Source organism: Drosophila guanche, unplaced genomic scaffold (genome assembly GCF_900245975.1).
Source record: "Drosophila guanche unplaced genomic scaffold, DGUA_6, whole genome shotgun sequence".
In the NCBI taxonomy this organism is placed as follows: domain Eukaryota; kingdom Metazoa; phylum Arthropoda; class Insecta; order Diptera; family Drosophilidae; genus Drosophila; species Drosophila guanche.
The window spans coordinates 10,333,747-10,346,148 of NW_022995744.1; the positions used below are offsets into that span (position 1 = coordinate 10,333,747).

The window sequence follows — 12,402 nt, forward strand, 5'->3', positions numbered from 1 at the left end:
CCCCCCCCCCCATCGTTCCATCGTACACTTCAAGTGATACTCTAACCGCTTGAGCATCCGCTTGGGGTACTTGGACTCTTGTAAGCTGTGATATTTTTGCTTTGGATAATGTTTGAGTTGCAAAAGTTACTAAATAAGCATTGAAAATGTTTTAATGATGACTTTTAGCTGTGAAAATTCTGCACTTCTTGGGCATTCTCTTTGGCAATATTCGCTTGTGTGTGTCGAGCATCAATGAGGCGAGTAATTATGCATTGAAAATGGTTTTAGGAGGATTTTTAGCAACGCAAATTCTGCACTTCTTGGGCATTCTCTTTGACAATATTCGCTTGTGCGTCCGAGCATCAATACCTGAGCATTTCTTATTGCTGTTATGCCCCCTGGTCCTCTCCTTTTACTCTTCTGAAATGAGTTCCATGTGAAAGTTTCCACTTCTAAGATTTGTATCTCAGATTTGTATGCAAAAGATGATCTACAATTCTTGGCAGTTTCTCTTTCACAACAAACTCCCAAACGAAAGTGTATTTAAAGCTGGTCTCGCTGGAGCTGGAGTCTTTCTTTCTTTTTAATTAAATCTATAATCTCGCGAGCAAAAAGTAAAACTGGACCACAAAACCCAAGTCAGTTGCAGCCCCCACTCTCCTCCTGTCTGCGGACTAACTAATGTCGCTGTCGTCCATTAGGCGTGCGCATTCAAACAAGGTGCGAAAAAAGATGCCGCCGCTGCCACCGATCGATGTGCCAGCAGTGTGGCTGCCACTGGTGTCGCCATTTTGTTGCCCACTAGCACATCCACGACGACGACATTATGATGCGATATGCGATATTATATCTAAATTGTTGATCGGGCTGCATTAGAGCTGGAGCGAGATGCAGAAGGGGAGGTGGGTTTGTGGATTGCTCCACAAATATGGCCATGAGTCGGGCAGTCTTGGGTGAAAGAGAGCTGCTGGCTGCTGGCTGCCAGCCCCTCCTGCAAACCCCCCATAGACCGATGGGTAAATGTTTGCCGTGTCTCGTGTCTGTTTGGTGAAATTGGATTTGTTTAGCGCGCTTTCTTTGTGTGTCCCTGCTCTGTGTGTGTGTGTGTGTGTGTTTGTGTCTATGTTTTATGCTCAAATTAATTTGCGCAATGTCGTCGGCTTGCTTTGTGCAATGAAAACTATGTTTAATTGTTTCGCGCCTTGGATTGCAAACGCGTTAAAAGGAGCGATCAGGCTTCTGCATGTCCAGCTGCAAAAGTCGGCGTCGGTGTCGGTGTCGGCCTTTTGGCCACCCGTTTGCCCGTTTGTCTGGCTTATTTATGGCCCCTGACATTTGAACCCCGTTCGAGCAGTTCCTCTTGGGCCGTGGAATGCGGTGGCAGACCCCGGCATAACTACAGTTTTTTTTTTTTCTTTCAACTTCTTCCCAACTGCAGCTGCGGCAGCCAAGAACAGGCTGCAGTGGCTCTTGGCATAGAATTCGGTCAGGCGAGAGCCATGAAAAATGAAGGCTTATTTAGTGTCGACATACACCGAACCCGGCGACCCTGGACCCTGGACCCCATCCGCAGTGGCATTAATAATAACTGCATGTATTAGCCCTCGCAGGCATAATAACACTAGAGATGGCACAGCAGCAAAATGCCTCCAATTATGGAGGCAGAACTCTCTTTTTTTGGGCAATGATCCTGCACGACACTCTCGCTCTTAGCCGCTTAAATCTTAACAACAATGAAACCCAGGAGCTAAATGGATGACTGGCAAATGCCTTGACCATAAATTGCAAATAGCTGGCCATCTGTCTCGCTGTGTCCATAAACCACACAAAGTTGGAGTTGCTCCCTGCTCCCTGCTCTCTGCTGCATTAATGTTAGAATTTATCGGAGTAGCTGTTAAGTACTTGAACGTCACATTGCTGTCGATTAGCGAATTGACGCTTAGATAAATGCCAGCCAGAAGAATTTATAATTATTGCTAATGAGCAAACTTCTCTGCAAAACGTGAAAATCAGGTATGAAAATTAAAGTTGCGGCATAAAATATTCAGCCCAAGAAGGATTTATAGAGAGGAGAATATAGCACTCGTGCGTGACTCCCTCGTGACATGAAAATGTATGTACAACATACAACGCTTGTGCCCGCAAGTGCCGCTGCTGCCAATCTTTAACCGGTTGCACAGCGACTGTTGCATGCAAATGTACCACGCAGGCAAACAATGCAGCAGGAGCTGTACCACCGTACCACCAAGCGGAGTCTGCTCCTTGGCTGGCTGTGTCATCAAAACGGACGTTAATCATGCGCTTAGCATGGCAGCCATCGCCGATGGCAATCGTCGCTTACTTAGAATGTCCAACCAGCCAGCTGAGAGTATTTTTTTATTGAATTAAGACACGAGGCCAGGGTCCTGCACTTGAACTAAGTCGCAGACGTACGTACGTACGGAGGGGAGCTGCCTGCGACTCCTCCAATAATTGTTGTCGCTGTCGTTGTTGTCATGTCAAAATGTAACTGTCACATTGGGTTTGACATGTTTTTGAACACTAATTTTACACGCATTTTTAGAAATCGTCAACTTCATCAACAGCTGTCATCATTTCTTTGAGCGTCGTCACGTCCGCTGCATGGCTTGGAGAGTGTCTGTGGCTGGACAGCGTCGCAGCCTGATCGACGATAAGCTGCATTCACTGCCACCCCAGGCCATGCCCCCTGCCACACAGCTCTCATGATGCACTTGCTGTGCCTGTGGCTGTGGCTGTGGCGGCAAAGCGGCTTTGCTGCAGCAGCAAGTACATGCGAGACTTCGAGTCTCGGTCGCATGCAATATTGTCACCACATTAACGTCTTGGCCTTTTGTGGCCACAATTTATGACTCTGTGCGTGCCGCAATGGAGAGAGGATTGGGCTTTGCTTTGCTTTGCTTTGCTTTGGTTTGGTTTGGAAAGTGAAAAATAAGTAAAATTGTAATCGCCTTTTTGCCGTAAAATAGTTGAACGAAATTACTTTATTATTCGGGAATGGAGTGGAGGCAGCCATGCGTGCCACACAGTGGGGGAGCGACCCACAAGGGATTATTATTATAAGTCTTGGACTTGGGACAGCTATAAAAATGGACATAAAACATATTTACGAGTGGCAGCGGCAGGGGGGAGAGAGAGTTGAAGTTGAAGAGTTCTAGCAAAAGTTCTTTAAATACGAAAAGGAGTGGCTGTCCCCTCAGTGCCACATTAACGTGCGGCATTCGTGTTTAATGTCTCACTTGACGCACTGACAGGCACACATCCAGAGCATTCCTCAATTGGCGTTTCTTCTGTGATCTCTGGGGCCAGTTATCGCTGCTATAATTTCCAGCAGGCTGCCATAAATCCAAATGCAGAACCACACGACGCCCCCGTCGTTAAAGTACACTTCCAAAGAGAAGTACTTAAAAGCCAAGAGAAAGAGAGAGAGAGATAAGCTGCTGCCGCTACGATATGCATGAAGGAAGAACTAGAAACAGAAACAGATCCAGAAACAGAGGCAGAGGCAGAGCTAAAGCACCGACACTCGGTACATAGGGAACAAATTAGCCAACAAGAAATGAGACAGACAGAGAGGACAGCCAAATGGCAAGAGCATATCATTTAAGATGTTCTACCAAATAAATAACCCAGGCCCAAGAAATAGAAAAACAGAAACAGAAACAGAAATTCCCCCTGGAATACCCAAACGAATCTTGCTCAAGGTTAAGCGAATGGCAGATGCTCTATTGGAGTGTCAATATACATAGAAGGGCGCTGGAAATGCCATTGAACTGATGATCGAATGCTACAGAAATGCCAGCAAATGTTACACAATTATATTTGCCTTGAAGAGGAAACATGTGACAAAGATTCTAAGATACGTTCCATAAACAGAAGGGAAAATAATGGAACGATAAAATTGTATTTAGAAACGGTTAAGAAGTACACAAAAGGCTCACACACATGTGTGGACTGTGTGAAGACTGAGCAGCTACTCATCCAAAGAAAATATGTTCAAGAGTTGATCTCAAGCCCAATCGTAGCTCCAATGACTGCTTCGAGAAGGGTATATGCAAATGCCAATATGTATGTACCGCTTGCTGTTGCTTTGGTCTATGATATCAGCCACAAGAACAACAACCACAACTTGAACATTGGCGACAACTTTGTTAAGTGTCAAAATAAATTCGATATTGTGGCTTAAAAAATGTTTATGGCCATGAGATAAATGCGCGACATTTGTGTAAATTACACGACAGCAACCGCCAGTTGCCGCTGTGGCCACCACTGGAAGCCACGCATGCGTCCAAGATGTTGCTGGTTTGGCTATTTGCTGTAGCTATTTGCTGTTGCTGTTGCTGTTGTAGGTGTTGCATGTGTTTTATGGCTCATGCGATCAACTTGTAAAACTGTCACGTTAAATTTGCGTTTTATGCCAGGCCCAAGAATGGGTCGATCGATCGGTCTAGGAGAACACTGCCCAAAAGAGATTCTGAGATCAAGAGAGCAACAAAGTTGCGAGGAAACAGCGAGAATAGGAACAGCGAGTCGGAGAGAGGGTGAGAGTGCAGAGTGCAGTCAACCCGGCAGCCAGCAGCGGCAGTCGCCTTATCAGTGTGCCAGCGAAGACAAGAGGCAGCAACCGAGAGCAGCACATCCGCCGTAGAAATAATAGTGCAAGTAGAGCTTATCGCGAAACCACAACCCGAACACCGAACACCGAACAAGAAGCTGGCTGGAGTTATTGCCTGCCGCAGTGCCGATAGATGGATGGGATGGATGACATTTGCCTATTTACTTAGCACAAAGCAAATTCAAGACTCTGCCGATACCGCGCGGCGACATCGTCATCAGCGTCGTCGTCGGCTCTTCGTTTCTATGCACACAAACACACACATACTCGTACAGCTGCCAGTTGGTGCACGTCTCGTGCCCGTGCCGTTCCCATTCGTTCCGTTTCGTTTCGTTTCGAAGCGATCTCAACATTCGCTTGTTTTGTTTACGTTTGCTAATTGCTTGGATTTTATTCAATTTCATTGAGTGCCGCGGGCCGATGAGGACGGGAAAATGCCTCATTATATGTGTGTGCATGTGTGTTTCTCGTGTGTGTGCGTCGTGTTGATGGATGATTGATGAAGGGGGAGCAATCGTCAAGCATCGACTTTTCCACTTCCAGTCACTATTCTGAGCTGTCTCTGGCATGTTGCCGCAGATCTGGTCGCGCTTATCGGGCTCCATCCGCAACAATCGCCACATGATTGTCCCAACAAGTCGTACTCCAACACCAACACCAACACCAACTTCAATTTCAACTCCAAAAGTGACGGCGCCAGCAAGTGAATGTGAATGTGAATGTGAATGTGCACCGGCAAGCGCCAGCCAATTGGCCCACGAAATAGCCAACTATGTGAGTCATCCCAAGTGCAATCAATCGATTGAATCAAACGATTGCTCGAGCTATCGTAGGACACTGCTGCTATAAATAGTTCACAGTTCATTGATCAGCATCCACGCCTCCACTTTCATGCCGCCCTCCCCATGCCAGCGGCTTATCATTATTCGTTCGGTCAGCGGTGAAAATCCATTGGGGCAAAGTTTGTTTGTTTTTTTTTTTACTAAATCAATTAATTAATTTATGGCCTGCCTTGGCTTGGCTTTGCTTGGCTCTCTGTGTGCGGCAATCATTGAGAAACAATCTCACAAATGGCAGCATCAGCAGCCTCAAAGCCAAAAAGGCCAAACCCGAGCAGTTTTTTCAATGTAAACACTTTGTGCAAGCCGGTCCGGTGCGGGTCCGTCCCGGCTCCTCTGCGTACAGGGTGTCGCAGATCCAATGTACCCAAAGGCGGGGAGCTGGTGTCGTGTTCCATTCCACAGCTGTGCTCTGTTTCAATTGTTCTGCTTGCCAGCTTTATCCAGCTTTATTTTGTTCTTGTTTTGCTTTCTTTTATGCAATTGAAAAACAGTTGAATTAGTACTAAAATATATTTAATTGTGGTGGCCACTCCTAACAAAACACTTGCCTGAAATTTGAATAAATCAAATGGCTTACAATTTGTTAAATCGAATCGAATGTGTGCCATTCAGAGGTGACCCATGACATCAACGTTTGGGATTGTTAGCTTTAGTTCGCTTAAATGTATACACAAAAGAGAAAGAATTTAAATGCGGATTTAAATGAAACCATCTCAGACATAATTATAATGATTTATACAATGCCAGACTGCATTTGACACTAGATATATTTAGGAAAAATGTGGAAGATCCCTTTAAACTCCAGCTAAGATCTACTTCAGCACTTTATTTCTATTAGTTTTCATTTCTTGTGGTAACATTCCCTGCCCTTTGCACTGATCTGTCATTGTGGCTGCACTCAGACATTTATCAGATCAAACATGAATAATGTCTAAATTGGAAAAGTATCACAAAATTCTCAAGAAAAGATGATCTATAAAAAGATCTAGCGCGTGGATCATGCCACTCAATTATGAGTGCCTCATGGTGCTGCAACTTAATGGACAAATGCGCTTTCAGAGAGTGGCAATTAGATTAATTAGAGAACAAAATCAATTAAGACATCAACTTGGAGTGCTCGAGTGTGGGGCAATCGATTGGTTGGTTGCAACACCCTGTATGTGGCATAGACGAGCTTCTAAAACCCGTGCCTGCCATATCTGATGAGCATGAAGAGTCCGCCGTCGCCACGTCGCCACGTCTCCCCGTTTCCATCTTCATCTTTGACTGCAGTCAGTCGCTCCGTCAGTGGTTGATTGTGCGGCAACTGTGAAACTGGAGCAGCTGTTTGGCAGGCCCCTGCTCCAGTTACCGCTCGACTCCCACTTGCTGCCACAGACTCGCACTCGTACTCGCACTCGTACTCGTAGTTGTATTTTCATTCATTGGCTAGGACGAGGCGCACACCAAAAGTAGTTCGGGGTTGCCATTATCTCGAAACCGAAGATCGAAGACAGCAGAAACCGAGTCAAACCCAAAAACGGAAAGTGAATGCGCGCCGCACCGCACACGCGTGTCGACCCAGAGAGACTCTATGGGACTGCTGCCTGTTTAGTTAGTTACCCACCCAGCAGCAAGCAGCAGCCCAGCAGCTTGGCCATCATCATTATCATTATCATCATTATCGGCATTGTCGATTGTATCAATTCAATTGGACGCAGCAGGTGATTAAAAATTGGTTAAAGCTACAAAATTATCAATGTGAGATCGTCGATTGCCATTGCCCCGTGGCTGTTGTTGTTGTTTATCTGCGACTCCCTCTGGCTGTGCCTTTGTTGGTTGGTTGGTGGCTCTGTCTGTCTTTTTTCAATACCTTTGGGGCTTTGCCGGCCTTAAAATGGTTACTTTTGAGTCGTTTTATTTGATTTGTATTCGATTGGATTTTAATTTGTAAAGTGGCGGCTAATTAGAGCAGCTCGTCCCAGCATTTCGATGAGTTTCACTTTTCATCTCTCTCTCTCTGGGATTGGAGATTAAATTGTGAGAGGAGGAAACCTTGGCCTAGCGAGTGGGCGTTGAAGACTTAACCCACTAAATCACATCTTCAATTTCTAATCTTCCCTTTGACAGGTCACCTCTTGGCTGGGCAGCGATGGTGCGGAGAATTTGCAAAAGTTCTCGCAGCTTCAGTGGGAGAACGAGACCCAGCTGAAGGCCCAGGAGCAGGAGTTTGAGAAGTATTACTTCATAGCAATGGTAAGTGGCAGCAGCAGGATGTTGAAAGCGAGTCAACTAACCCACAAGAATCTCTCGTATTCCACAGAAACATCTGGCCAAGGGGCGCGACCTGCATGCAGCGGCCATCAAGGTGTCCGTGCTGAGCGAGAGCGCTGCCAGCCTGAAGACCGCCTTGGATCAGTTTGCCCAGAAGCTGGAGCTCACCCACGAGCGTTTCGAGGCTGCCGCCCGACTGCTGCATCTGCTCACCCAGCATCAGCGCGAGGTGGCCGCTCACGAGGAGCTGCAGCGCCTGGCCGAGCAGCTGGGCGCCACGCCGCTGCTGGAGAAGCACTGGCCGGCCATGAGGAAGAGCAACACGCTGCCGGCAGCGAGTAGCACGCCAGCGGCGACGACTGGCAAGCGTGGCAGCTATCGCTGCAGTTCGGGCAGCGGCAGCTCCTTTGAGGGCATGCCCGGCGGCAGCTGCAGCTGCTGGCGCGAGAGCCGACACCTGGAGGACATGGACGAGCCGGATGAGGAGGAGCAGGACAACGATTGCGACAACGACAACGACAACGACGCCGATGGCGAGGAGCAACAGTCGAAGATTGCCGACTCTGGAGTGGGTGTCTGCGACAATTGTGAGCGCAATCCAAAGCTGGCACGCATCTGCTCCTGCCAGAGTCTCAACGAGAAGAGGTGAGTGCCCTGCCGCCTGTTGTCTGTTCCCTTGCTCATCCTTTGCGCTTTTTGCAGTCACGACGAGCTGCTCGAGGATGAGTGCTTTGAGCATCCATCGAAGCGCTACATGGACATGCACTCGCCCATGGAGGCGAATGCCCACTTGCAGTGCCATGGCTCCAGTCTGGAGCTGCCCAAGCTGGAGGAGCTCAGCTGCCTGGATCCCAAAATACAAAAGTAAGAAGGAAACACAGTCCCAGGAGCGACTGACACTGATTAACCTCCTGCTCTTCCCCGCAGAACGCTTCTATTGATCATGCGCGAAATGATTGGTACCGAACGCGATTACGTGCGCTCCCTGTACTACGTGATCGAGAACTACATTGACGAGCTGCTGCGCGAGGATATACCACAGCCACTGCGTGGCCAGCGGAACGTGATCTTTGGCAACATCGAAAAGATCTTCGAGTTCCACAACTCGCACTTCCTCGGCGAACTGGAGCGGTACGAGCGCAATCCGCTCAAAGTGGGCGCTGCCTTCCTGGAGATGGAGTCGAAGTTCTATCTGTACGCGCTGTACAACAAGAACAAGCCCAAGAGCGACACGCTGCTGAGCGAGTACGGCAGCTCGTTCTTCAAGCCCAAGCAGCTGCAGCTGCAGGACAAGCTGGATCTGGCCTCGTATCTGCTGAAGCCGGTGCAGCGCATGGGCAAGTACGCGCTGCTGCTGCAGCAGCTGGTGAAGGCCTGCCGCAGCGTGGAGGGCGCGGCACTGCAGGAGATTGCCGCCGATGTGGAGGAGCTGCAGCGTGCCGAGGAAATGGTCAAGTTTCAGCTGCGCCATGGCAACGATCTGCTGGCCATGGATTCGCTGCGCGACTGTGACGTGAATGTCAAGGAGCAGGGCCGACTGCTGCGCCAGAACGAGTTCCTCGTGTGGCAGGGACGCGGTGGCAAGAAGACGCTGCGCCAGGTATTCCTCTTCGAGGAGCTGGTGCTGTTCAGCAAGGCGCGTCGTTTCCCAGATCACAAAGTAAGTCTGAGGCTGAGCTACAATAGAAACAATAGATTGAGTTTTGACTTATATTTCGCGCCCAGAATCTGGACATTTACATCTACAAGAACAGCATCAAGACTTCGGATATTGGCCTGACGGCGCACACGGGAGACTCGGCAACCAAATTCGAGATTTGGTTCAGGAAGCGAAAGCCGGACGACACCTATATGCTGCAGTGCATGTCGGAGGATATCAAGAACGCCTGGACCGAGGAGATCTCCAAGCTGCTCTGGAAGCAGGCGAAACGAAACAGAGGTAAGCATTAGCCGTAGACCCAGCTCTAATCATCTCTAATGTGTTTGCGTTTTGCCTGCACAGAAATTCGTCTGGCGGAGATGTCTTCGATGGGCATTGGCAGCAAACCCTGCCTGGATATACGTCCGAGCAACAATCAGATCAGCGATCGCTCCATACCTCTGGCACAGCTGAACAAGAGTGAGTAGCCAGGAGCATGGAATCTCAATGTGGAATCGTTTGGTTAACTCTTTTTGCACCCAACAGCACCCAAGTTGCGGCACACGGAGCCCGGCAAGGGCAGCATGCGGCGTCCCAACTCACTGATATCGGAGAGCTCGCTGTCCAGCGGCACTAGCACCACCAGCGGCTCCTCCATCAGCGGTGGTTCATCGTCGGGCCATGGGGCGCACGAGAGCGGACGGCACAGTCTGCACTTTGGCAAGCTGCCGGGAAGCCACAGCAACAGCAACAGCAACAGCAGCAGCAGCCACAGCAATGCCACGCTTGAACTGATTAATGAGACGCAAGCACTAAAGTTGAGCAAGGGCTGCGGCAGTGGCAGTCACAAGAGCGAAGAGCCCGCTTCCGAGGGCAGAAGCAACGAACAGCACGGAACACACGGAAGCAAACGTTATCCCAAGCGATCGACGACAATCGTCAGCCAGCTGTCCATGGGTATTGAGCTTGAATTGTGCTATTTCTTCTAAGCGTTCATCCTGTTTGCTTTTAGTTGTTGTTGTTTCCCACTTTGTATATAACTTGAAGTCCTTCAGTATTACTAGACACACAAAACTGTATATAAACCCCACACCAAACCACATACAGACCCACACCTAACCTGTGTATTTCCGCATCCCGCATCCTCCGACCACCAATCTCCTGCTCCGTGCTGCATGCTGTTTGTGTGTGTCCGTCCCCGCATTTCGATTGAATGATCCAATATGAACTTACACTTTCCAGAGAGCGGCATTGTCTCAGACATGTGCGTCCCACCGGACCAGGAGCACGCGGCCGAGCAGTTGGCCGGCATCGGCAACAGGGGCAGTTGGTCAACATCCACCGCATCGGCAACGGCATCCACGGCGAGCGCCTCGACGGTGGTACTGCGGCGCTACAAGTCGTATGCGCATGCGGCCGAGTCCGCTGCCCCGGAGAGCAGTAAATAGGTTCTCGGCCAGGCCAGGCCCTGGACGATTTAAAGCTTTAGCAAAAGAAAGGTTTCATCGCATCCAGATATAACATACGATACGATACGTACGGTACCATTCATCATTATTATTATTATTTTTTACTTCATTATTTTTGTTATTTATTATTTATTACATTATTACATTTTAGTTGTGTTAATTTGTCATAATTAATCCCTATTCCGAATTTGATTTGATTTCATTTGATTTGATTTGCCCTCAGAGATGCGCATTCTTTATTCTCTTTTCGGAAACTAATTGAAATTATTGAATTCAATGTGTCAATATCGAAATATATATATTTCATAGCCTTAGATATTCACCAATGCAATCGAACGCATTTGCACACACACATTCACAAACATAAACAGAATCAGATAACGGGAGCGGCGGGGTGTAGTGCCCCCACCCCCACAAATCGATATCGACGAACAGAGAGAGAGAGAGATGATCATTACGTACAGTTAGTGTGTAATGTAAAACTAAGTGCCTACCATTAGAGTAACTTAAACGAAAACATATTCATAATTATATTATTATAAACTAAATGCAGTAAGCAGAAACTTAAATTCAATAAACGTTGCTTCAAGTGTAAAAAAACGCCGCTCGCAAGCGGATGTTCTTAAAATTCCCAAGTGATTATTTGCTGACACTCACACATAAATACGCGAGCAGCGACTCTACATGAACTTAAGATGAAGAAGACTTTACTACCCGAACCATCGTGTGGGCCTTTGCCAATTTTGGTAAAGGGACGTAATTCTGATTTAGTTTTGTTTCTATTTTCATTTATTTTTTTGTATTTATATGAAAAAAAAAAACATACTTTTGGCCTATTAATAATCAACTGCGTTGGGATGAAAGTCTGTTAGCCGCCGTGCAGCGTCGATATGAAGAGCACATTGTCGTTTGCTTGCAGCTCGTAATCCAGTTCGCCCTGAAAATAGCAAAGCTCAATCCCGCATCACACAAAATGTGATGGCTCAAACTCACCAGGAGCTCCCAGTCAGTGTCATTGATCAGAACCAAAATGCCCGGTCGTCTAAAAGGAGGAACAACACAATCCATTATAGGGAAATATTGGCGGACACTCGCCCTCGCCACTCACACAGTGTCGCCTTGCAGGAAGAGTTCGGGTCGCTCCGTCAATATGTTGGCATGCATCCACTTCAGCAGATTGGCAATTGTCCCTGGAATAGATAAGCACATTTTAGGACACTTCCAAGACCGCATCTATGAAGCTGCATGCTCACATTTTTGATTGCCGTCGAGGGAGAGCTGCCGGCGCTTGATGTTGCCAAATAAAAGCTCCGCCCCGGCGCTGAGGGTAAATAGAAGTTGTCATACAGTTGCACTGACCACAGCAACATAAATATTACCTGAATTCTAATATTATTTTCAAATCGTCCATTTGTTTACCAAATTTCCACAAACTTGAATTGGTTTTGCTACATGGCAACTACACGTCATTTCTACACGATACTTACATTAATATATAGATATATCGCAGAAATAAGCAAGGTGAGTAATCTAGAGAGAGTGGTCAAAACAGTGCGCAGAGTGACCAGTGCAGTACCCATGGTA

The 12,402-nt window shown here is 47.7% G+C and overlaps 2 protein-coding genes across 8 annotated transcripts in view; one reads left to right on the forward strand and one right to left on the reverse strand.

Annotated features, from left to right (window-relative positions):
• LOC117579851 (pleckstrin homology domain-containing family G member 4B) overlaps nucleotides 1-11,414 on the forward strand; it is an 85,496-nt gene extending 74,082 nt beyond the window's left edge. For 6 of the 7 annotated variants that reach the window (XM_034265953.1, XM_034265949.1, XM_034265956.1 and 3 more), the window contains 8 exons: nucleotides 7,567-7,692; nucleotides 7,760-8,355; nucleotides 8,413-8,574; nucleotides 8,638-9,370; nucleotides 9,436-9,649; nucleotides 9,713-9,829; nucleotides 9,896-10,306; nucleotides 10,592-11,414. In XM_034265953.1, the coding sequence (XP_034121844.1) occupies nucleotides 7,567-7,692; nucleotides 7,760-8,355; nucleotides 8,413-8,574; nucleotides 8,638-9,370; nucleotides 9,436-9,649; nucleotides 9,713-9,829; nucleotides 9,896-10,306; nucleotides 10,592-10,797 (2,565 nt within the window). In that variant the 3' untranslated portion in view covers nucleotides 10,798-11,414. Of the gene's footprint in view, nucleotides 1-5,051; nucleotides 5,390-7,566; nucleotides 7,693-7,759; nucleotides 8,356-8,412; nucleotides 8,575-8,637; nucleotides 9,371-9,435; nucleotides 9,650-9,712; nucleotides 9,830-9,895; nucleotides 10,307-10,591 lie in introns of those variants that run through there. The other variant, XM_034265957.1, reaches the window with a different exon arrangement.
• A 182-nt stretch (nucleotides 11,415-11,596) lies between these two features.
• Nucleotides 11,597-12,295, reverse strand: LOC117579864 (ubiquitin-related modifier 1 homolog). The gene is made up of 5 exons (XM_034265976.1): nucleotides 12,198-12,295; nucleotides 12,072-12,139; nucleotides 11,927-12,008; nucleotides 11,812-11,860; nucleotides 11,597-11,755 (listed from the first exon to the last, which is right to left on the reverse strand). Exons 1-5 carry the CDS (start codon nucleotides 12,227-12,229, stop codon nucleotides 11,687-11,689), a joined length of 300 nt encoding a protein of 99 aa, XP_034121867.1. The 5' UTR covers nucleotides 12,230-12,295; the 3' UTR covers nucleotides 11,597-11,686.
• Nucleotides 12,296-12,402: the final 107 nt, after the last annotated feature.

Coding starts and splice junctions, on each gene's coding strand:
- LOC117579864 (XM_034265976.1), bottom strand. CDS start 12,229: ATGGACGATTTGAAAATAATATTAGAATTCAG. Junction 12,009..12,071: donor CCTCGACGGCAATCAAAAAT/GTGAGCATGCAG, acceptor TATCTATTCCAG/GGACAATTGCCAATCTGCTG. Junction 11,861..11,926: donor TTCCTGCAAGGCGACACTGT/GTGAGTGGCGAG, acceptor TCCTCCTTTTAG/ACGACCGGGCATTTTGGTTC.